Genomic DNA, 23,705 nt, shown 5'->3' with positions numbered 1-23,705 from the left:
GATCGGATCTAACGTCTTATAATCAGATTCAATTACAAGATAAACAATCAATGAAAGATAGAGTAAAAAGATTTTTTTTAAAAAAAAAATAAAAAAAGAATCAAAATATTTTAAATATTTCACGTTTATTTATTAATATTAATATTGTTTACACGTTTGAAATAAATTGTCAATTTCAAAATTAATATATTCGTATAAAATTTTGATTAAAACTTAATATTAGTATATTCTACTTATAAAATTAATTTAGATAAAATTTAATTCAAGTTTTAAAGGCTGGGATGAAGATTGAGTTGAACGGGACAAGAGAGATTGGATTGAGTTGAAAGCTTTTTTTTTGTATTTTATCGATGTCTATTTTTTTGTATTTTTCTGTATTTTGTATATTTAATTTTTTTTGTGTATTTGATTTTTAGTATTTTGTACGTCCGGACACACTACTACACATGAGTAAAAGACATTGACATCCGTAGACAGGTGTCATTTCTACACCTGTAACTACACTGAGCATAAAGACATTTATATCCCTTAACAGGTGTCATGAAGATATTTGTCATACCCAAACCGCCGGTCATACCCAAACCGCCGTCGATCTCAAGTGCAATACTTGTCACTATATCATTCCTCGAGGCACCAACATGCCCTTTAGGTGTTATTGGAGATCCTATATCCCCGTATGTATATATTTGTCCTTTCAGCCATGGTGTTATTATTATGAATTTGGGATTGTAGATAAATGTTCAATTAATGATTAATTGATGATGTTTAGGGTTGCCCTGATCCACGTTTTAAGCGTCACATGAACTGCAGCAATTGTTCTGCTGAGATTGTAATTGATCTTGTGGATGGAAAGTACGTAGCTGTTATGGGTGCATCTCAGGTACCACATCCGGTGAATCGCATTGCATTCACTCTTTGTGTTCATGTTGTTTTGAATCATGTGTATTGGTGAATATTTTCGTGCCCATTTTTATCTTTTATATATATATTGCAGGAAGATGATTCTGAAGCAATCTGTGTCACTCGGGGACGTCTCAGTAATTTTTATAAAATTAGGTCTGTTTGTGTGACTGAGAATTTCCTTTATATTTCTTTATTCATAGAAATAAACTGGATCTTATATTGAAACTGAACCTTCTAAAATCTCTTTTAGCAATTGGTTTCAACTATTTTATTTACCTTTATATATATATATATATATTGTGCAGTAGGGTGATTCTGAAGCAATTTGAGTCTCTCCGGGATACCTCAGTCAGTTTTACCAATCAAGATCTGTGTAGGATGATTCTGAAGCTATTTGAGTCTCTCGGGGATACCTCATGCAGTTCTACCAATCCAGATCGGTGGAGGATGATTCTGAAGCAAATTGAGTCTCTCGGGGATACCTCAGTCAGTTCTACCAGTCATGATCTGTGTAGGATGATTCTGAAGCAATTTGAGTCCGTCGGGGATACCTCAGTCAGTTCTACCAATCAAGATCTGTGTAGGTTGATTCTGAAGCAATTTGAGTCCCTCGGGGATACATCAGTCAGTTCTACCAATCAAGATCTGTGTAGGATGATCCTGAAGCAGTTTGAATCCCTCGGGGATACCTCAGTCAGTTCTGCCAATCAAGGTCTGTTTGTGTGATTGAGAATTTCATTTATATTTCTTTGTTCACAGAAATAAACGGGATCTTATTTTGAAAGTGAATCTTCTAAAATCTGTTTAGCAATTGGATTCAACTATCCTATTTACCTTCTAAGATATTGTTCAAATTATTGTGTGTACTGTTTATGTGTCTGCAATCTGCACGAGCAAAAGTCATTTTGCAGGAGAAAAAGTTTGGCATTGAAGCACACTACTCAGACATATAGGCTACAACTGTGTTAAATCACCTGCTTTAGATGGTATGCAGATCCAACAGAGTATATATATTGTCAGCTAGTCTTTCCTGGTTTTCTAAACTTTTAATTAGTAATTTTGTTCGAGGTTATCTATCTGGAAAAAAACTAGATATAAAGATCCAATTGCTAAATATGCTGGAGAGAATCTTTCATTAGCAAGTTTCAGTAAAGTGATTTTTTTGCTCAATCAAAGGATGTCATTGTATTTAATAGCGTAAAATGGATAACAAGATCAAGGTCACAGCAATAACACCTCAGACCATGATCCACAGATGAGTTGTGTGCCTGCCAATGGTTATAAAATTTTCCAGAATCATATGTCAGTTGTATCGTACGTGCATAATCTTGTTTGTAGTAGCCTCTTTTGAGTTGTGTTTTACTGGGTATATAGTCATTTTGCTGAAGGCAATCATTAATATTTAGCTTATTATTGGTGTATGTTTTACTGTGTGGATACTAATGCCAGGGAAGAGACGAGGCCTGGCATGCCTAGAGGAAGAAAAACTAATGGATGCATAACATTTTTGTATTGACAGAAAGGGCGCCCCCCTGAATCAACGATGACGAATCTTTGTAATTCAAAGGGAGTTCTGTTTCAATTCAACCTGCAGTGATTAACTCGTATCTGATTGTACATATCGGAAAGAGAAGAGGAAGCCAGAGTTGGTGAGCTGAAGAGGGAGTAGTATATCAAGGTCAAGCATTTGTCTTTGGTTCTTGATGTAGGGGTTCAAGTTTACTCCATTGAATCTTCCTTTATTTTGCACTAGGTAATGTATATTGACAGTAATATTGTTGGGTTATACGATGTTAGGTTAGGTTTATCTGTTGGATTTTATATATGATGTTTGTGATCTACAGATTACCTTTGTTCAGTCTTAATTAGAAATTTGTGTATCAGTGGATAACAATGAAAACATGGAACATATAATGATAACAATGAAATTTGACAATCTCCATGGCTTCTGGTTGGTCATTCCCCGAGGAATCATCCCTGGAATAACTGGAATTGTCATCCTACAACCCCATATCCCCGTTCAAGGAGCAAAGGCCAAAGGTAATATTATAATTATAATTCTAGGCGTAAAGGTCAAAAGTAACATCATAAATATATGATTATGAGGAACATTAACATTTAAAGTTAAGATACAAAAATTGAACATTAGCGTTAAGATTTTCAGGTTTAATTGTCACTAAGTATTTTTTTTTATATTAATAATATAAAAATTCAAATTAAATATATGTGATATTTTATGTTAATTCTTATTCAAATTAAGTATATAAATTCAAATGAAGGGATAAATATTAATTCAGTTACTAATTTTGTTGTGCCTCTAATTCTAGCTTGTAAGCAAATCTATTGCCCAAAAATTCAGTGACAAAGCCATTATGGGTGGTTGCAATCTAGAGTTTCAAATTAGAAACTTTTATGCAATGATTTGTTGAATTTCGCCCACGGTTGACTCTTGTAATATTCTCGGGTTACTATTGTTCATTTTTAATCCACCACTGAATTTGATGCCCTGGTCTAGACAGCAGGTTGGAATTTCATTAGACAGTGAAAGCATTAACACGAAATACGTCAATGGTTCAGAGAGACTCTTGAGTTACAATGCATAAAAAATAGTCTTAATTGTCCATTTTTCTTTTCGTTTCCCTTTAAGTTTTTTCTCTTGGTTGACACCATAATCAAATAGCATTTGACACAGTCGTGCTCCAAGTACGAGGCTAGATACAAAGTATTTGTATCCACAACTGAGCTTAACCAAAAACCGCAAGAATCAGAAACAGTAAAGAAATTCTTCTGGTTCAAGTCAACTATCCTTACGGTGTGAGCAAATCATCATCACCTATAGCGAGTTTATAGAGCTCAAAAAGGTCGTTTTTTTCCAACACTAAAAAACAACCGGACGGGTCCACCACTGAACTGACCGCATCTGCCTCTCGAACATCTATGTCAAAACTAAGAAGCTGAATGTCTAAGGCTTCTCGCTTTTTCCTGGTTTCTGCGAGCTCTTCATCGGTGATGATTTTTGAACTCCACTTTTTTAATATGAAGAGTTGATTGTCAGACTTGCACACCCAATAAAACTCATCGTCTACTTTCGTATGAGTGCTAGCATCCAGATGAGTGTCTGGAACAACCAGTCCCTCGTCCTGAACCCAGTAACCTATGTCACTTTTGTACCTATAGACTAGGAATGAGATACTTTGATGATCAATGATCATCGTGACATTTGATTCATCTGTGGGACACCTACTAAAGCATCCCTTTCTAGTTCCTTCGAGGCTAGTGGGGAGGTCAGGAAGGTCAAACCTATCCTGAGTTCTAACGTTGAAATAAAAAACCTGGTAACCATGCATTAAGAGCAACCAACCGGAGGTAGGACAGGAACTTAAAACATCCACATTTCGAAAATCAACTGCACCACCCGATCCAACAGAAACAGCAGTAGAGTTATGGGGAAAAAATAAGAAGTACCCTGCAGACAGCTGATGGCTCAAAAACAAGCACGGGAACGTTGCTTCCCTTGCCCGTGACAACTGGTTTGCCACGTCGGAGAGCTTTGAACCAGCGGTATCCCTCTGCCAGATGATTAAAAAAAATAAATAAGGCATTTCTTTAAACATTAATAAACTGATAAACTAACAAAAATAAAGATTCTAACCGTTAAAAACTTGTTTCTTGGAAGAGGGTGGTAAAATCCCTTAAGCGGCGGCGGAGTGGGTTTGCAAAATTGAGACAGAACACAAACTCATTTGGGAGTTTTGTAGAACTTGAAGCAGCAGCAGAGTAAGGTGGTTGTGACATGATTAATGGTTTCTTGCAAAAATGAGCTGATGGGTTTTGCTTTAGGCTGGGAGGGAGGAATAAGAGAGAAGATCAGTGGTCGGCTGTATATATGGGTAGAGAGTCCAAGAGAAAAAAATGAAAATCAACCGAGGAAAGATGAAATTCAAAAATGAAAAAAAAGGGAGAAAGACGAAGTGATTAAGCAGGAAGAGAGAGAAAGACGCAGCTGCCAGGCGCGACAATATCGCGCCTGGCAGGGTAATGTCGGTACGTATTCTGGTTTTGATCCTTTGGTGACAATGCTGGCTACTTCCTACCTGCTTTGTTATTATGAGAATAAACATCTTCTGTCTTCATTTTTTTTCCCGTTTTATGTGTAAAATTAAAGCATACGTTGGTCATGCTTGAACAATTCCTTTGCATAAATTATTTTTTTTGCAAAGGAAAGAGAAAAGCATCAGTAAGAATTGGAATTTCAGTCACTGCATAGAGCTTCACTTGCAAGGCTTTATTAAATGAGTCACAGCTATATTAAATTATTTTTTTAATAATTGTATTAGCAAGGCTTCACTTGCTAATATACGTTACTCATTTGCATATAGTAGGATCAGCAACATGAGAGACACAGCTAAATGAGTCCATCAGACAGAATAGTGTATTTGCAAATGGTTTGCACGTTGCATGTAGGGCATAAGAAGCGAACAGTTTTTTCACATTGAAGCATTTTCAAATAATGGTTAATAATCAATTTATCATGCAATGATTTTTTTAAAGAACTCAGTTTTTCAATCAATTTATTTGTACCTCAATACTCTGTACTGTAGCATCTATTCCTCAAATAGTAACAACCAAAATGGCCCTCAATAGTATCTTGAGGTTGATACATGACCGACATGATTAGCAAGATTCAATATTAAATCAAATCCAGAAATTTACATAGGATCTAAATCAAATGTTTCATAAAACTTACAATGTCTGAGCAGGTTGGCCACAATTCTATTGACATTTTGTTGAATCATATTCTCCTCTCTAATCACATTTCTTGGTACAACCTTCAGATGGCGAGAGATAGGCAGGCCAGTATCGTCCTATGCTCTGTCCATTAACCCAAGCTTGATCCTTCCCCATGCTAGTGAGATTTAAGGCTAAAGGGCCCTCACCTTCAGGAGCAAGGAAAGAAACCAGTGGACAGGGAACAAAACATCAGACTACAAACGCTCCAATCAACCGGGTTGAAGTAAAATGACTTTCAACAATGCATTAGGGGGAATCCAAGGTTTATAACTGCATTGTCAATGCTTCAATGATATGGGACAAAGAGTTTACCGTGTGGCAAAAAGCTTGTGGACCGATGAAACAAATCTATGAAGTAGAAAGACTTAATCTCTGATAAGGGGTGCCTAAATAGAATCTCTCAAAGTAGAAAACGAGTTTGTGGCAGAATGATCCACGAGAAAAAGTTTAGCATTTAAGCACACTACTCAGACATATAGGCTACAACGGTGTCAAATCGCCTATGCAGATCCAACAGAGTATATATGTTTCCAGCTAATCTTTCCTGGTTTTCTTAACTTTTAATTAGTAATTTCATTCGAGGTTATCTATCTGGAAAAAAACTAGATATAAAGATCCAATTGCTAAAATATGCTGGAGAGAATCTTTCATTAGCAAGTTTCAGTAAAGTGTTTTTTTAGCTCAATCAAAGGATGTCATTTATTTAATAGCATAAAATGGATAACAGGATCAAGGTCACAGCAATAACGCCTCAGACCATGATTCACGGATGAGTTGTGTGCCCTGCCAATGGCTATAAAATTTTCCAGAATCATATATCAATTGTATTGTATACGCATAATCTTGTTTATAGTAGCCTCTTTTGAGTTGTGTTCTACTGGGTAAAACGTAATTTTACTGAAGGCAATCATTAATATTTAGCTTATTATTGGTGCATTTTTTACTGTGTGGATACTAATGTCAGACGATGCCTTGCATGTCTAGAGGAAGAAAAACTAATTGATGCATAACATTTTGTATTGATAGAAAGGGCGCCCACCCGAGTCAACGATGATGAATCTTTGTAATTCAAAGGGAGCTCTCTTTCAATTAAACCTGCAGTGATTAACTAGTATCTGATTGTACACATCGGGAAGAGAAGAGGAAGCCAGAGTTGGTGAGCTGAAGAGGGAGTAGTACATCCAGGTCAAGCATTTGTCTTTTGTTCTTGATGTAGGGGTCGACGTTTACTCCATTGAATCTTCCTTTATTTTGCACTAGGTAATGTGTATTGACAGAAATATTGTTGGGTTATATGATGTTAAGCATGTCTGTTGGATTTTATAAATGACGTTTGTGATCTATAGACTACTTTTTTTCAGCCTTAATTAGAAATTTGGGTATCAGTGGATAACAATAAAAACATGAATGTATAATCAGACGCTCTCAACTGGGGCGTTGCCCTACAATCAGCAGCCAGTGGTATAATTATTTTTAATTTTATGATTTTTTATATTCATTTTTATAAATTTACGTCAGGATTTTTAAATGATTAATTTTCATTATAATTATTTTTATCTTTATTATTATTCATATATAAATTAAAATTTGTAAATATTTAAATATTTTTAACTAAAAAACATAAATATAAATGATTAATTTTCACTTAAATTAAGTTATAACTCATTGAAGTGTTTTTTGTTAAGTCTATAAATTTTATGCATTAAATAAGAAGAACAAATTATTTTCTCTCATTTTGAGTAAAACGTCAAAGCACTCATAAAAAGCAAATAACCCATAAACGTTTGTCAAACAAGGATGTGATTAATTTCGAGATTATAAGAAACAGGGATGTATTAGAATCCATTATTCTAAAAGGACCAACAAAAATTCTCAAAACAGAACCACAAGAATCTCTTAGCATCATTCTTTGCAATTTATGGTGACCACAATGTAGCACCATAATGATCTAATCTTTCTTTGAAGTTGATCACTTATATCGTATGTTTATTGCAAATTTCCAAGAAAAATGTGATGATTATCATACATGAAACTCTGTCATATGTTATATCCAGTTACACATTAAAGGTTTTAAAAGTTTCTTTAGCTTTGCACTTGGTAGACTAGAAGTTCCTCAATAGAAATGTTTTCTCTTGCAGCTCAAATTTCATGTTTGATAGACAAAAGTGATGATACAACAGAGTATAAGCATTATGTGAATATATATTGTCTCCCAATTACACCTAGGCATCAAAATATCATTCATTTTTCTTGCCTAGCTTCATCTTAGCTTCAACTTCTCCACTATAAGGTGCAACATGGTATGCGTACTGCTGGAGAACAGAGAAAACAACCATCTCTAGACACACCAACACGTTTTGAAGAGCTTCCTCAAGGTGCTCCACATCCAACCAGAAATGATGAGATCGAATGATGCCCATTGCAACGAGTATGTCCAGCACCACTCCCTGCAATGTGGTCAATAAATGCCATTAAACAATGCAGGATGATAACAGGATAACAATTGTTTAACAACAAATCATTGACAAAACAAGGACAAGAAAACATAAGTTGGTAGCACTGGGAGGAAGAGAGTTGCAAGCCAAGGCAATGTTAAGAATTTGACTACACAGATAGCTGGATTTTCAAAACTAATATAACAAATCAGTCAAAAACTCTGCATTAACTATAAATAATAGAAGGTGCTCACATCAGAAAGTTCCACTCTACAATTAAACCTGCAAACTCCTTAATTAGAAGGAAGAAACAGAAATGTCTAGCCCAAAGAGAGAAGAAAATTCAGAAGATGCTATATGATGACGAGTTCCAATCTGATTTAAGTACATGATGCATTTGACTGTATGTTGAATCACCTAGATTAGGCCCAATCACAAAATATCTTCCCCTGGCCAGAGGGACGAAAATTTTCCTTGAAGAGGCCACAATGCTATTCTGGCTACAAATTATGAAAGCTAAGTATTTGTTAGCTATCTTGGTGGGAGTTAAGAGCCTATGAAATGGGTTTGGTTAGATTACTCAGGAGCTTCACCATTTATTGTTATGGATTTAGGGAAAACCTTAATGTCTAATCCTTTCATGCTTCTATTGGGTGTGAACTGAGTGAGCCCTCCAACAAGATGAAGATTCATTGAGAACAGAAAAAAAGAGAACAAGGTTTTACCTGCCAAAAGCAGAAGAAAACAATCCCCTTGATGCACATGAACTTTGCAAGTGGCTTGTGAGGTGCCAACTCTTTTGCAAAAACATGGTAAAAGATTACCAAAGAGTATAATGCTAATGAAACAGAAATATTGAGGATGATAGTGAATGTCCAGCTCAACCAAGAAGGATAAACCCCAAGGACCTGCAATATTATCATCAAGATAGAACACACAGGGCGGATGACGACGAATTGCCATGTCCAATGCTTGAGAAGCTTTAGTGTGCGGTGGTTCAGCCTAACTGTTCGAGGCTGTAGTTTGAGCAACCGCAATGTATCAGGCAATTTCATTCATAGTGTAACTTAATGACGAAGCACATTAATTTAGAGTTTCGTACCTGGAAAAGGGTCATTGGAAATGAGTGGTGAATCTCTCTTCCTTTGATTTCATCAGGCACAATATTTTTGCTAATAGATATATTCAAGTAACTATACATCAATGCCAAGAACTTAGCAATCACCTACAACCAAAACAATAAAAAAAGAAGCAATGATTAACTTTAACAAAGAATAAATCCAACAAAACCAAATCCAAAGATTGAGCAAAAGGGGCACTCACCAAAGCCTCATAACATTCCTTGACTGATTCCAAAAACATGAAGAACGCTTTGCTTCCTCGAACATCCAATAACCCCACAAAGGAGTCAATAGCATAAATAGGAGCCATAAGGATAATAATTAGTATAGCTTTCTGCTCCTTTGGGTTTTTCCAGTAAAAAAGATGCTGCGACAGAAGCTGCAACGTGAAATGCATCGTGAGCATCACACAGAATGCAGATCCCATCAGAGTAATTTGCCCGCGATTTAAATGGCTAAAGTCCATGGTTTCAGGTAAGAGAACAGAAACCCAAAGCAAGAATCTGCCAAAAAAAGGGTGAATGGAACAACACTGATCAGGAAAACCGAAATTTTGACCAACAAGAATCAGGGGATGAACTACAAATTCTGTTACAATTAAAGCAAAAATTAAGAGCTACCCAGTTTGCAGTAACAGAAATTTAAGACAAAGGTTTTGGAAACCAACCTGATCAATGAAACCTTTGAGAAGGGGATTGAGGAAATGGAAACTCAGTTTACAGATGAAGTAGAAGTCCGAGGTAGAGGTCGAATTTGATGCGTCCCTGCTGATTGCTGATCTAATATAATAATTGCAGCTTTAGCATCTACCAACCACCGATTAACGCGTTTTAAATGTGTAAAATAACACGAGACATACTCTGATTTTGCCACGTGAGCTCGAGTAAATGGTGTAGGAGAGTCTGAATTCGACGTCACGGGTCTATGGATCAGGGTCGGTTTAGAATATTAAATGCGCTTATCCCACAATCCTAACCCTAACATATACATAATGGAGAAGAGACAATTTTGACTTTATCCGGCTGCCATAACATTGGCATACTCTCGCCATACCGTATTTATTGGTGGTAGCATGCTGGCCTCACTCGACGCTAACTGATCAAGATTCAAGAAGCCCAAGATTTACTGGTTAACTAGTCCATATTGATCATATTCTATCCAATTTATGAAAGTTTGGGCTAACTTTTGAATCAATCATCAATGTATATTGATAATACAACTTGATTTTAAAGTAAATGTAAGGAAAGTTCACTCAAAGATAAAAAAATCTGTTTGAAGTTTAATTCAACCTAACAAAGATAAAAATGTTGGCATATTTTGTCTCAAAATTTTCTCATTTGACCTCACTGTGAAACAAACAGGGCGGCAGAAAAGAAGCAAGTTCCTCAAATTCATGGTTACCGGCCACTGCTTAACTCCAAGTTTCAAGCATTGTAAGTCTCGCTTAGTATCATTCGGACAATTGAAACAAGACAACACTTAGCACATTTTGCAAACATTATATCTGTCTCTTTTTAATCCTATATTTTTCCTCATGTTAGTAAACAGTCAGCATTGTGGCTTTAGTTTGCAAAGTTTGCTTCTATCCTAATGTTTTGCATTATTCAAAATTTTGCTGAATAGAATTATGGATACCAAGAAACCATTGTCATTGGCTTTAGTCCTCGTATTAGTTTTTGTGAGTTACTGTTTTGAGAGTGTGCTATCTACCACAGTCACATATGATCATAGAGCACTGGTTATTGATGGCAAGAGGAGGGTATTGCAGTCGGGTTCTATCCATTATCCTAGAAGCACCCCAGAGGTTGGTTTTGTATGTCCATTTATTTATACATTTGTTGCTTATATTCTGTTTAGTGAGTTTTCTTTTATTCCTGATAATTAACATGGATTGAAATTTATAGGTGTGGCCGGAACTTATTAGGAAATCCAAGGAAGGGGGATTAGACGTGATCGAGACTTATGTTTTCTGGAATTATCATGAACCGGTTAGAGGGCAGGTATACATTAGATTCAAATGTTTGCTTGACCATCACTTGCATTTTCCATTTATGTTGGGATTACTTAATTTGCCAGGAGTCTCAGCTAGTCTGAACTCTGAAGCATGTTGGCAATTTTTTTTTTCCTTAAATTATTACTTCTGGTTCTTTTTCTTTTGGTTAGTAAGATAGTTACTTAGAAATTTTTTCTTTTTTTGGGCAGTACTACTTTGAAGGCAGGTTTGACCTGGTGAAGTTTGTGAAAGCAGTGCAGGAAGCTGGCCTTCTGGTTCATCTGAGGATTGGGCCATATGCTTGTGCTGAATGGAATTATGGGTCTGTAATAGCCTTTTAATTATTTGTTCAAAGCTTCTGTCATAAGAAGAAAAGAATTTCCCCTCTAGTTTTAGGTGAAACGATTTTTGAACTCTATGTTATATTTATTCATGGCAGTGGGTTCCCTCTTTGGTTGCATTTCATTCCTGGAATTCAGTTCCGTACGACAAATGATATGTTCAAGGTATCTTTCCTTCCTTCTTTGTGTGTGTTGGTAAAGCAGTAAGGCTAAATTTATGTCCCAAAGTTAGTTTTGGTAGTTGTCTACATGCAGTCATTATAGCAAGACATTTATTTTGAATGACGCATACCAGTCCTTATCCACCTGATATTCTTGTGTAAGTTAGGTGTTTTTCTGTTGTTGTTAATACAGAGAGAAATGCTGCGTTTTCTCACCAAAATTGTAGGACTAATGAAGGAAGAGAATCTCTTTGCATCACAAGGAGGGCCAATCATTCTTGCTCAGGTGATTTACTGACATACAGTTCTAGTACTGGATTTACTGACAACTTCATGTTTATTTTTGTGATAATTTTTTCTTTCTTCTGTAAAGCTCACTAAACAATAATCACATAAGTTGATTCTGGACTGTGTAGAAGAATTCATTTCTCATATATATCATGTAACAGGTTGAAAACGAATATGAGCTTGTTGAATGGGCATATGGGATTGCAGGAGAATTATATGTCAAATGGGCTGCAGAAACTGCTATCAGTCTTAATACAACAGTGCCTTGGGTGATGTGCCGACAGGAAGATGCACCTGATCCAATTGTAAGTTAAACATTTGCATGGTGTATAGCATGGTATGGTATTGGTATCTTATATCCATTTCCTAGGGCTGATCGATTTCAACATTTATCATGCTTAACATTTGTATGAAATTACATCACTTTTGCTGGTGCAGAAGTACTGCTTGCTAACTAATTGCATCTAAGGAAAGTTAACAGTTTAAGTAAATCTTTCTATAATGAGAAGCTGCCTGCAGATAAACACATGCAATGGATTTTATTGTGATCGATTCACTCCAAATTCCCCATCAAAACCGAAAATGTGGACTGAGAACTACAGTGGATGGTAATTGTCTCTTGCCCATCTGACATGATTGCCTAATTCTGCTAAGTCATTGCGATCAATGGTACTATGCTATATAATTAAAGCAGAAAAGTGAACATCTTAAAAGTTTGAGATGCAGGTTTAAGTCATTTGGATATCCAATTCCTCATCGACCTGTTGAGGACCTTGCATTTGCCATTGCACGTTTTTTTGAAACTGGTGGAGCCTTTCACAACTACTATATGGTGAGCTGTAAGGAGTTTTATTTCTTTTATCAACTTGCAACTTGGTAGACATGTGAACTTACCTATCAGTCTGTTAACAGTATGAACATCTTTTGTTACCGAACCCTGCAGTATTTTGGTGGAACCAACTTTGGACGAACAGCTGGAGGTCCTCTTGTTGCAACAAGCTATGATTATGATGCCCCAATAGATGAATATGGTAAATTTTCTATTATTTGGTTCATGTATCACTGATCTGTCCAAAAACATAATATTTTCGGATGATGCTTGCCTCTGGCTTCCAGAAAAGGCTCATAAGGAGTAGTATAACGATTAGTAATGGCAGAATGTGAGAGAAATCAAGAGAATATTTCCATTGCATGGCATGAACTTTCTATAATATTGCTTCACATCTCAAGAAGTTTTACAAATTTCCATCATAAGCTATTGGAATATGATCATTGGTTTGCCATACAAGAATAGTGCTATTGAGTGGAACCTGGTTTCCTTTAGTGAAAGGGCCTTTTTATATACATCTTCATCGTCCACCTCTTAAAAACAGTCAAGATTCGTTCAGACCATCAGGTTTGGACATGGTGAAATGAAAAAGGAAGAAGATGAAGAAGAAAAAGAACATTTTAGATATCTGTTAAAAAAGCAAGGAGCTTTATTCTCCTGCCAGTTTAGTTGGACATATGGCCTTAGATTATTTAGATTAACTAATTTCCTGGTGGAAAAACTGTTGAGGTTCTGGAGTCATATCTTTCACTTTATTTGCTTTGGTTCCGTTCATTCCTTTTCCTTTTCCTGATCAAGTGAAATTCAGTTTCATAACTGCCTTGGATAGTGTAAACCATTATATATCAGCTGAACCAATTCTTTCTCCGATTAGTAAGTACAAGGGTGGAATGATGATGGACCATCTACCACAGAGGTTTGCTTATAGATGTGATTATCCAATAAATCTATATTTCAAACTACATAAGGAATACCCTTTCGATGTTCACACAGGTTTTATTAGACAGCCAAAATGGGGCCACCTACGTGACCTGCACTTGGCAATAAAGCACTGTGAGGAGTATTTGATCAGCTCTGATCCAACTCACCAGCAGCTTGGTCATAATCTAGAGGTAACTTTAGATGTTTCAACATGTTACTCTCTCTCTCTCTCTCTCTTTTACATGAGAAACATATAGCTCTGCCCTCTGATCACAGCAGACATTTTGGTGCAGATTCCTCTTTTGATGTACATTATTGAACTTTTTTTCTGGTTTTCATGCCATTACCTGTTCTTACCACTTGTTGTCCATCTCTCTCATAGTAATCATGTTGACATACTTTTGTCATCTTCCTTTTCAAACTTTGAAGGCACATATCTACTATAAATCTTCCAACGACTGTGCAGCCTTCCTTGCTAATTATGACAGCAATCTGGATGCAAATGTTACATTTAATGGAAATTTGTACTTCCTTCCAGCTTGGTCTGTAAGCATCCTTCCAGACTGTAAGAATGTCATTTTTAACACAGCAAAGGTATAGATCGCAATTTGTTATCTATATGATTCAATGTAACACATATCTGCTCTAAACTCATCGTGGAAATCTTTTGGCTTCCCATATCTTTCTGCTACTATGTCGCTAACCTTATTTCCTTGCACTGTTTTCCTTGATTGAAGGTTGTGTCACAAAGAAACTTCGGTGACAACTCATTTGCTCAAACAACTACTGTTAATCAGTTTTCATTGTCAGCATCATCATGGAGCTGGTATAACGAAGAACCAGGTGTTTGGGGCAATAACTCGTTTACAGAATCACGTTTATTGGAGCAGATCAGTACAACAAAAGACACTAGCGATTACCTATGGTACACAACAAGGTAAATCACTCATATTGTTTATTCTTTCTTGATTTTAAAAGTAGTCATAGCTTTCCAACTTTTGTTGATAAAGAGAGAGCGACCGATAGACCAAATTTAGGAGCTTATTGAAATTTACTTGAAACAGTATCATCATTTTTGCATCTATTTATATTTTGTCAAAATGATTTTTGTTTCTGATAGTGGATTCAGTTCTGTGTACTGACTATTTGATGAATTGGGATGAGCTCCTTCTGCATGTTTTCTCTGATGTTTTTACTACACTATATTCATTACTTTTAGATTCCTTCTTTCTTACAATGGTTCATGGTATTGGCTTTGGCAGTATAAATATCATGCCTGATCAATCAAAAGAGGTCTTCCTGCTTATTGAAAGTTTGGGACATGCAGCACTTATTTTTGTCAACAAAAGGCTTGTAGGTATGTACTGTACTGATTGCAGTGGAATAATTTCTGCCTACTGTTTTTATCTTCTTTAGCCAATTCTTTACTTGATATGAAACTCAGTGACATTCTTCTCCACCGAAATAAGCTTCTTTCTTCAAAGACCCTTCAAATGGTGATAGAGGTGGTCTCAATATGTTCTCAAACTTTCTTGCTCTCCCATTCTGGATTCACCGTTCTATCTTGTTCTGATTACTTTTTCGTTCATAAATTTCTATATGTACATTGTAATAGCAAAGTGCTTGGGAGTACATAATTGGGGTTCATTGCACTTTGCTCGATTCTATCAACTTTCCAGTTTCATTTGCATGTCCCATCATACAACCTGATATCTGTCTATCTCAATATCAAAGTTTTCATTCTTATTTTCATGTTTTGTTCTGGAAGCTATGATCATGGAGAATGAGTTCATTGTTATAACGTTGTAATCTGGACATGGTATAACCAAAAAGGGAAACCAAAAGGCTGAACAACCACTATGCTCAATTTTGCTGGTTGAGTGCTGTAAAACCAATTTAATATTAATCTCTCATAAAACAAAATTTCAGGAACTTATTGCTGTAAATCCATCATATTTCTTCCTTCAATTCATTTAATATAACTTTAAATTCTTCAATGTTCTCCCATCCAATCCCATCATTTCTCCATCACACCCTTCCATGCTGATCAATTTTGAAGCTGTCTTTTACTTGATGTTCCTTCTGTTCTATGTTTTACAGCATTTGGATATGGTAATCATGATGATGCAAGCTTTTTGATCAGTGAGAAAATTAGTCTTGTTGAGGGAAATAATACACTGGATATGTTGAGTATGATGGTTGGTCTACAGGTAAACAAAATTTCTTCAGTTAAGATATCATAGAGAACTTAAGACAGAGACCTCTGGGTAACATTTAGTGAGGGTTTTTGTTAATCTTTATGGTATTTCTATTGTAACCAAAAAGACCTTAAGGACAAATAGGAACTTGTTAGCTACTTTTAATGGGAAGTTGGATTAGGATATTCTGCTAACAAACAATACAGGTCATTTTAACATTCACAGAACTTATCACCTTCCTATCCAGGCAAAGGCAGTTTTTTACGTTTAATTGACACTGTGATCTGATAATTGTCCTACAGATTCAGTTCCAGACCCTCTTTCTGATTAGACTGACCAACTATCTGGAGCACTATTAAACCAGGCATCTAGATTCTTATTAAGGTGTCTTTGATATCAACTATCAAGCACTAAGGATTACTAACTTCTGATTTGCTTGTTACTTCTATATGCTTCAGAACTTTGGACCATGGTTCGATGTTCAAGGGGCAGGAATTTTTTCAGTGGTTCTTGTTGACCCATGGAACAGGAAGAATGATGTTTCTTCTGGAGAGTGGACTTATCAGGTGAAAGTCTGTGCATTGACAAAATTATCTTGGGATATTGAATTATCATGTGTTGCAAATTCAGAAGAATTTTGGCTGCACAATAGCAAATTAATTTAGATGTAAACCCCTTGCTTTCATCCTATCAGATCATGATCTTTTCAATGTTCTTTCCCCATTTTCCTTTGTTTTAAAATGGGAAGAAGATCTCATTCTACGCTTCTCTGCAAGAAGATCTTGTACTGGAACAGTGTCAATTCCGAGTTTAGTTGGGATTCCTAACTGCTTCGAGCAGCCAATGGGCAAAGGAATTATTTGTTCACTGTTAATGGAATTTTCTACCCAGGATTCTGATGCTATTAATCACTATTATCAGGTGGGACTTGAGGGAGAATACCTTGGACTAGATAAAGTAAGTCTTGCAAATAGCTCACTGTGGAAAAAGGGGAGTATTCCACCTGTTAACAAGACTTTGATATGGTACAAGGTAAGCGGAGGATTTGATAATCAGAATCAGAACATGTACGAAGTGCCATTTTCTATTGATTTATTGGCTCAACTCAAGATGACACTATGCTATGCATTTAACACTAACATAAAAATTGTTGCATAATGATAAATTTTCTTGTCTAGGTCGCTTGCCAAGGATCTACTAACAGTTAACCCCATTTTTATTTTGCATATTTCATGAACAGATATAACGCAGTTATATACCTTGGATACTCCCTAATGCATCATTTTACTCCAACCAGGTTGTTAACCGTTGGCTGGAGCATTTGTATTCTGATATTCTGTTTCTTGTCCTCAGGTTACTTTCCTTGCTCCTGAAGGTAAGGGTCCTTTAGCCTTAAATCTCACTAGCATGGGGAAGGGTCAAGCTTGGGTTAATGGACAGAGCATAGGACGATACTGGCCTGCCTATCTCTCACCATCTGAAGGTTGTACCAAGAATTGTGATTACAGAGGAGAATATGATTCGACAAAATGTCAACAGAATTGTGGCCAACCTGCTCAGACATTGTAAGTTTTATGAAACATTTGATTTTGATCCTATGTAAATTTCTGGATTTGATTTAGTATTGAATCTTGCTAATCATGTTGGTCACGTATCAACCTCAAGATACTATTGAGGTCCATTTTGCTTGTTATTGTTTGAGGAATATATGCTATGGTCCAGAATATTGAGGTACAGAAAATTGATTGAAAAACTGAGTTCTTTAAAAAAAATCATTGCATGATAAATTAATTATTAACCATTATTCTGCAAATGATTCAATGTGTAAAAACTGTTTGCTTCTTATGCTCTACATGCAAAGTGCAAATCATTTGCAAATACACTATTCTGTCTGATGGACTCATTTAGCTGTGTCTCTCATGTTGCTGATCCTAATATATAATTGCCATTCCTGAAGAACTAATCATGCTGTCCAGATATCATATCCCACGCTCTTGGGTACATCCTGGTGAGAACCTATTAGTCCTTCATGAAGAGCTTGGTGGTGACCCTACAAAGATTTCTGTGCTGACACGAACTGGGCAAGAGATTTGTTCACTTGTATCTGAGAAAGATCCTCTGCCAGCTGATTCTTGGAAACCAAACTTAGGCTTCATGTCTCAAACTCCTGAAGCTCGACTGACCTGTGAAAAAGGATGGCGCATTGCTTCGATTAACTTTGCCAGTTTTGGATCTCCACAAGGAAATTGTGGTGAATTCAGAAGGGGAATTTGTCATGCAGACATAATATCTATGGTTCAGAAGGTAAGAATCAACTTTTCCTTACACATATTAGATACACATTTAACTGCAAATTGCTTAGTTGAGCCTCTATAGTTGTGCAAAAGCTAATCTGTCAAATTTCTTTGGCATCTCCGTGGTTGAATCTGTAGGCTTGCATTGGTCAGGAGCAGTGCTCGATACCCGTTTCCACTGCAAACCTTGGTGACCCTTGCCCTGGTATACTGAAAAGCCTTGCAATTGAAGCTCTATGCAGTGACTGAAATTCCAAATCTCATCGCTATGGAATTCCTTTTTTTTTTTCTTTTCTCTTTCCTTTTCATAAAAAATCGATTTATGCAAAGAAAATGTTTAAGAATGACCAATGTATGCTTTAAATTTTACACATAGAGAAGAAAAAATCGAGACAGAAGATAAATTATTCTCATACTAACAAAGCAGACAGGAATTAGCCAGCATTCTGACAAAAGGATCTCAACCTATAACAAGCTGCAAGATTATTCTCAGCATATTATGGGATGAGCAGTATTTTCCCAATGTGCTTGCCACTTTCCATATGCTGGTGAGCTGCTGCTGCTTCTCCTAGTGGGAAGTGTTTGTAAACCACTGGCTTCACCTTACCTGAGATGATTGCAGGCCAGACATTCTTCTCCACCTCACTGACAATTGCTGCTTTCTCTTCTATACTTCTAGTTCGCAAGGCAGACGCTGGCATATCAAAACAACGAAAGATTTTATATCAGATTAAAAGGTTTTTTCTTTCATTACACGGCTGGAAAACTAAATCTTTCCAGGTTTCATTGCCATACAACAAAATACAGAGTAAAGGGTCTGGTTACCTTGGATTGTTAGCCGTTTTGCAAATATAGTTCCGATATTTATTTCTGCAACAAATCCACTCAAGGAGCCAATGATGAAAAGCCTGCCATCAACATTTAAGCTGTCAAGGTTTTGCTGAAGGTAGGCTGCTCCAACACAATCCAGAATAACATCAACGCCTGCCATTGATGAGGGAAAATTTTAGTTAGAACACATTGGTCTTTACAATGTTGAAGAATCTAAGGTCGATGTTGATATAATTTATACCTTTGCCTCCTGATTCTTCCTTTACCCTGGCTACAAAGTCCTCTGTCTTGTAATTGATGCAGACATCAGCTCCGAGATCCTTGCAAAAGGCTAATTTTTGCTCATCCCCTGCTGTGACAAAAACTTTTGCTTCTTTGAACTTTGCAATCTGAATGGCAAATGTACCAATTCCACTAGAGCCCCCATGGATCTACATCCGATCAATTCTTAACATTATTAGCATAGATTATCATCATGCATCAGAAATTAGTAAAAGTGATCTAGGATAATATGTTATTATTACCAGAAGCCTTTCACCGGCGCACAGCCGACTCATCATGAAAACAGTTGACCAGACTGTGCAAGCTACCTCTGGGAAAGAGGCAGCATCCGACAATGAAACACTTGATGGAACAGGAAGAACTTGCCCTGCTGGAACAGTCACTTTCTCGGCATATCCTCCTCCGCTTAGAAGAGCACACACCTTTAGCAATAACAGAAAAATAAAACAAAACCATTAAAAGAGAAGCTCATGTTTAGGCATTTGACTTTTGTATGCAGCAAGACACCAGTATATGAGTATATGTATATACATATAGGTATGCTTAAAGATGAATTCACCTTATCTCCTACTTTCCATCGAGAAACATTTTCTCCAACTGATTGAATGATGCCTGAGCACTCAAGACCAGGGTAAGGACTAGCACCTTGGGGTGGAGGGTAAAAGCCTTGTCTTTGGTAGATATCACCACGGTTCAGGGCTGCAGCCTCAACTTTGATAAGGACTTCATCGTCTTTGATTTTGGGGTCTTCCACTTCTTGTAGCTGCAATACTTCTGGATCACCTGGACTTGTTATAACTATAGCCTTCATCGCTGGATTTGAGTCTTTTGACAGAAACCGCTTGCTTGTATCTATAACTTATTGGCAGTGGACTTCGCAAGTCTAAATTTTATTTAGTTTATGTTCTTCTTAATGACTGTATAGAAAATGGCTTGTTCTTATGATTTAGTTTAAACAAAGCGTTGGCTTGCAACTTTGTTTTTGTTTGGAACTGGCCAATAATTATTCTCACCCTCCCCCCCTTCCCCCGTCAACGCATGCTTGTCCAAACCCCTTATTCTATCCCACATTGCCTTAAGAGATGTTGCCATGTTGGTGCTTTGTAACCTGATTTTGCAAAGGAAATTAATACTAGCTAACTGTTGTACTTAAAAAATATTTGATGCTGTTTTCTTTACCTTTATCTGGTCTCAAGTCATTAACTTGCACTTTAGAACAAGATATCCAATGCCTAAGCAAAAGTGCAATCTTTGAATTTCAAATGTCAGATTTTCCTTCAATATGTCAAAACTTTTGATAGTCATGTGCATTACTCTTATCATTTTTCGAATTTACAGTGTTAAGGTCAACTAAATGCAATCCACAATGCTGCAACTAGTTTTTATTATCTTTCTCAGATAACGCAGTTCGCAAGTATTGAAAATCCTTCACAACATATCAGTTCTGTATGATTTTCATCTTCGTAAGATTAAATTAGGTCACAAGGACATACACAAAATAAACTACATAAACATGATTCAGAAGTGGCTCATTTTATCATTAAACGAGCCACCATTGTCCCAAATAGAAGACAAGACCTTTAGCAACATCATGGAACAAGTAGTATCTTCCCAATATGGTCACTACTTTCCATGAGCCGATGAGCCTCCCCAGTCTCAGATAAGGGAAAAGATTTGTAGATTATAGGCTTCACCTTGCCTGCTGCAATTGCTGGCCAAACATTCTTCTCCACTTCATTTACAACCATTGCTTTGTTTTCATGACTTCTTGGTCGTAAGGCAGCCCCTGAATACAAAAGCATCAAATGACATAAGCCTATAATGTTCTATGATCTAAAAAGGACATGCTTCTAGCATGCCCACTACAATGAATAGTGGAGTTTTTTGTGTTGTAACCATTTTAGCAGCAGATGCAAGATATGTGGAATATAAGAATGACATTGAAGCAGTATTATTTTCTAGTATTAGGGAAATGGGAAGCATGGATATGGTGGATGCATCTGTGGAGGTGTGTGTGGTTTGTCATATTTTCTAAAGAATAAGTCCTCTGCTTTATGTTCTTTTTGTTTTCTGGTACCTTGTACTGTAAGGCGCTTTGGAAGTAAAGTATTCAGTTTAATTTCGGTGACTGCTCCACTCTGGAAGCCAATAAGACAAAGCCTTCCATCAAAATTTAAGCTGTCCAGGTTTCGCTGAAGGTAGGCTGCTCCAATACAATCCAGAATCACATCAACACCTGCCATTGAACATTTGAGAAGTTGAATTGAATGAGTAAATGCTGAGTAAAAGTGGGTCCTTAATATTAGAGCAACAATTTCAGTTCGGAGAGCAGACAAGAGATACAATCAATCACAAACTAAAGAGATACCTTTCCCTCCAGTTTCTTCCTTAACACGTGTAACAAAATCCTCTGTCTTGTAATTGATGCACACATCAGCACCAAGATTCTTACAAAAAGCTAATTTATCTTCACTCCCTGGAGATCAACACTACAATATCTAAATATAAAAATACAGGGAGACAAACAATTTATGATTGATTCATAATTGCAGGTAGACCTGCAGTGACAAACACTGTTGCTCCTTTGGTCTTGGCTATCTGAATTGCGAAAGTGCCAATTCCACTAGAACCACCATGGACCTGAGATTCCAATACCAGTGAGTTCACATGTTAAGCAATGGATCACAAACTAGAAAGCTGCAGAGATACTACAAAGAAGCATAGAAACAGAAAAATATATTGAATATCTAGTCAGGCATCATAAACAATTGTTAATGCAAGCACCAAATTCTTTCAATTGATACCTAAACAAGTTAATTTTCAAGCATTCAGTGATATTCTCTGCTGGTCATAAGGACAAGTAAATCCTATGCTATCTTGAAAGACAGTAGGCTAATTGATGGACAGGCCATATGCTGTTGACAGAAGGAAATAGGAGGAATGAACATGTCATCAAAACTCAAGCACTTGGACATACACTTCGCGCCTAAATGTATTAGGTTGTAACTCAGTAGACCTTAGATTAAAAACATTTGACAACAATAAAGTACGTATCAGAGGAGAAAATTGGGATACACAGCTGTATCTACAAGATCCAATTATAATTGAGAACGTCTCATTAGAGCATATCCATTATCCTAGCAACCCAAGCATTACACAACATTAAGGACAAGATTGATTGATTTATATAGGTAAAAGTAGTGGATAAAGAGGTTACCAAGAATGTCTCTCCAGCAGATAGGCGACTCATCATAAAAACAGTGGACCAAACAGTACAAGCCACTTCAGGTAAACCGGCAGCATCCTTGAGAGAAACCCCAGGTGGGATTGGAAGAACTTGTCCAGCTGGAACTGCTACTTTCTCAGCATAGCCACCTCCACTAAGAAGAGCACACACCTACGTAACGCAGCTTGTCAAACAACATACAAGAAACTACTCACTGAAGTTGCAGCCCGATATCGACGATATCACTTGTCCTAACACCCTTTAAAAATCTAATCTTTAAACCTCACCTCGTGAAAAACAGTGGATCATTCATAAAAATCACAACTTCTCAATCAAACCCTAATGGATTATATTTCTAGGAAATGGAATCAATTACCTGATCACCAACTTTCCAGCGGGTAACATTCTTGCCAACAGAAAGGACAGCGCCAGAACATTCAAGACCAGGGTAAGGACTAGCACCCTTAGGAGGAGGGTAGGCACCTTTCCTTTGGAGTGTATCAGCCCGGTTCAGAGCAGAGGCCTCTACCTTGATGAGGACCTCATCGTCTTTGATTTCTGGGTCATCAACTTGTTGCAACTGCAGCACCTCTGGGCCTCCTGGCGTTGTTATCACTATTGCCTTCATTTCTTTGCTTTTATTTTCGCTCTAAGTCTTGCACTCTGTAGTTTGCTTGATAATAGAGGAAATGGGTCCTGGGCATAAGTTGGAATAAAAATAAGAACTTTATGGTTAAAGTTCATTAATTTTTCTTGAGAAAAGAGATGGCGATTTTATTACGGCATTGTTTATAAGATCAACACTTGTGAGCCACATAAATGACCAATTTAATAATTTACTATAAGTACTTATTGAAAGGGACCAATAGACTGCCATGATCTTTAGACTTCCTCTTTGGTTCATCTCCGAAACCATTCCTCTATCTAACAAGATAAGTAACTTTATGCTCTTTTCACTTTTTATTACCTTACCAAATATAATATAAGATTGTTTTGATAATATTTTCTTATCAATTTTGCAATTCTTATCCTTCACTAGTGCGAGTGTTTGTAAGTATATGATCTTTGTGTTAAAACAGGTTTGAAAGGTA

General features: G+C 36.6%; 5 protein-coding genes across 8 annotated transcripts; 2 read left to right on the top strand and 3 right to left on the bottom strand.

The window, feature by feature from the left end:
- Positions 568-2,839, top strand: LOC18596936. 4 transcript variants are annotated; one of them, XM_018123267.1, is made up of 6 exons: positions 568-674; positions 770-880; positions 995-1,056; positions 1,209-1,615; positions 1,804-1,889; positions 2,423-2,839. In XM_018123267.1, exons 1-5 carry the CDS (start codon positions 639-641, stop codon positions 1,854-1,856), a joined length of 669 nt encoding a protein of 222 aa, XP_017978756.1. In that variant the 5' UTR covers positions 568-638; the 3' UTR covers positions 1,857-1,889; positions 2,423-2,839. The 4 variants fall into 4 exon arrangements, with proteins under 4 accessions (XP_017978756.1, XP_017978754.1, XP_017978757.1 ...); XM_018123265.1 differs by having other exon boundaries at positions 992-1,056; XM_018123268.1 differs by lacking the exon at positions 1,804-1,889 and having other exon boundaries at positions 992-1,056.
- On the bottom strand, positions 7,804-10,070 carry LOC18596935 (transmembrane protein 184C). Its single transcript, XM_007025699.2, has 5 exons — positions 9,918-10,070; positions 9,453-9,753; positions 9,232-9,354; positions 8,855-9,145; positions 7,804-8,141 (listed from the first exon to the last, which is right to left on the bottom strand). The coding sequence occupies exons 2-5, from the start codon at positions 9,714-9,716 to the stop codon at positions 7,932-7,934; spliced, it is 888 nt and encodes a 295-aa protein (XP_007025761.1). The 5' UTR covers positions 9,717-9,753; positions 9,918-10,070; the 3' UTR covers positions 7,804-7,931.
- LOC18596934 (beta-galactosidase 8) lies at positions 10,878-18,609 on the top strand. The gene is made up of 19 exons (XM_007025696.2): positions 10,878-11,054; positions 11,155-11,250; positions 11,453-11,565; positions 11,683-11,749; positions 11,939-12,031; positions 12,195-12,338; positions 12,553-12,641; positions 12,760-12,865; positions 12,977-13,064; positions 13,856-13,974; positions 14,213-14,377; positions 14,521-14,720; positions 15,046-15,140; positions 15,884-15,993; positions 16,440-16,547; positions 16,903-17,013; positions 17,335-17,546; positions 17,958-18,285; positions 18,414-18,609. The coding sequence occupies exons 1-19, from the start codon at positions 10,878-10,880 to the stop codon at positions 18,522-18,524; spliced, it is 2,532 nt and encodes an 843-aa protein (XP_007025758.2). The 3' UTR covers positions 18,525-18,609.
- LOC108662585 (quinone oxidoreductase PIG3-like) lies at positions 18,666-20,382 on the bottom strand. The gene is made up of 5 exons (XM_018123253.1): positions 19,948-20,382; positions 19,631-19,810; positions 19,348-19,537; positions 19,101-19,259; positions 18,666-18,969 (listed from the first exon to the last, which is right to left on the bottom strand). Exons 1-5 carry the CDS (start codon positions 20,197-20,199, stop codon positions 18,773-18,775), a joined length of 978 nt encoding a protein of 325 aa, XP_017978742.1. The 5' UTR covers positions 20,200-20,382; the 3' UTR covers positions 18,666-18,772.
- Positions 20,735-23,378, bottom strand: LOC18596933 (quinone oxidoreductase PIG3). The gene is made up of 6 exons (XM_018123252.1): positions 22,991-23,378; positions 22,606-22,785; positions 21,947-22,028; positions 21,757-21,864; positions 21,466-21,624; positions 20,735-21,174 (listed from the first exon to the last, which is right to left on the bottom strand). Exons 1-6 carry the CDS (start codon positions 23,240-23,242, stop codon positions 20,978-20,980), a joined length of 978 nt encoding a protein of 325 aa, XP_017978741.1. The 5' UTR covers positions 23,243-23,378; the 3' UTR covers positions 20,735-20,977.

This window comes from Theobroma cacao, chromosome 6, assembly GCF_000208745.1.
Source record: "Theobroma cacao cultivar B97-61/B2 chromosome 6, Criollo_cocoa_genome_V2, whole genome shotgun sequence".
NCBI lineage: Eukaryota > Viridiplantae > Streptophyta > Magnoliopsida > Malvales > Malvaceae > Theobroma > Theobroma cacao.
The sequence above is the reverse complement of the archived record's forward strand: the minus strand, read 5'-3'. Positions and strand labels throughout refer to the sequence as shown.

Coding starts and splice junctions, on each gene's coding strand:
- LOC18596935 (XM_007025699.2), bottom strand. CDS start 9,716: ATGGACTTTAGCCATTTAAATCGCGGGCAAATTACTCTGATGGGATCT. Junction 9,355..9,452: donor AGGAATGTTATGAGGCTTTG/GTGAGTGCCCCT, acceptor TTTTGGTTGTAG/GTGATTGCTAAGTTCTTGGC. Junction 9,146..9,231: donor TTCCAATGACCCTTTTCCAG/GTACGAAACTCT, acceptor CTCAAACTACAG/CCTCGAACAGTTAGGCTGAA.
- LOC18596936 (XM_018123266.1), top strand. CDS start 639: ATGCCCTTTAGGTGTTATTGGAGATCCTATATCCCC. Junction 675..769: donor ATTGGAGATCCTATATCCCC/GTATGTATATAT, acceptor GATGATGTTTAG/GGTTGCCCTGATCCACGTTT. Junction 881..991: donor CTGTTATGGGTGCATCTCAG/GTACCACATCCG, acceptor ATATATATATTG/CAGGAAGATGATTCTGAAGC.
- LOC108662585 (XM_018123253.1), bottom strand. CDS start 20,199: ATGAAGGCTATAGTTATAACAAGTCCAGGTGATCCAGAAGTATTGCAG. Junction 19,811..19,947: donor GATGGAAAGTAGGAGATAAG/GTGAATTCATCT, acceptor TTATTGCTAAAG/GTGTGTGCTCTTCTAAGCGG. Junction 18,970..19,100: donor AAAACGGCTAACAATCCAAG/GTAACCAGACCC, acceptor TTGATATGCCAG/CGTCTGCCTTGCGAACTAGA.
- LOC18596934 (XM_007025696.2), top strand. CDS start 10,878: ATGGATACCAAGAAACCATTGTCATTGGCTTTAGTCCTCGTATTAGTT. Junction 11,251..11,452: donor ATGAACCGGTTAGAGGGCAG/GTATACATTAGA, acceptor TTTTTTGGGCAG/TACTACTTTGAAGGCAGGTT. Junction 12,339..12,552: donor AAGATGCACCTGATCCAATT/GTAAGTTAAACA, acceptor AGCTGCCTGCAG/ATAAACACATGCAATGGATT.
- LOC18596933 (XM_018123252.1), bottom strand. CDS start 23,242: ATGAAGGCAATAGTGATAACAACGCCAGGAGGCCCAGAGGTGCTGCAG. Junction 22,786..22,990: donor GCTGGAAAGTTGGTGATCAG/GTAATTGATTCC, acceptor TGCGTTACGTAG/GTGTGTGCTCTTCTTAGTGG. Junction 21,865..21,946: donor AACAGTGTTTGTCACTGCAG/GTCTACCTGCAA, acceptor GTTGATCTCCAG/GGAGTGAAGATAAATTAGCT.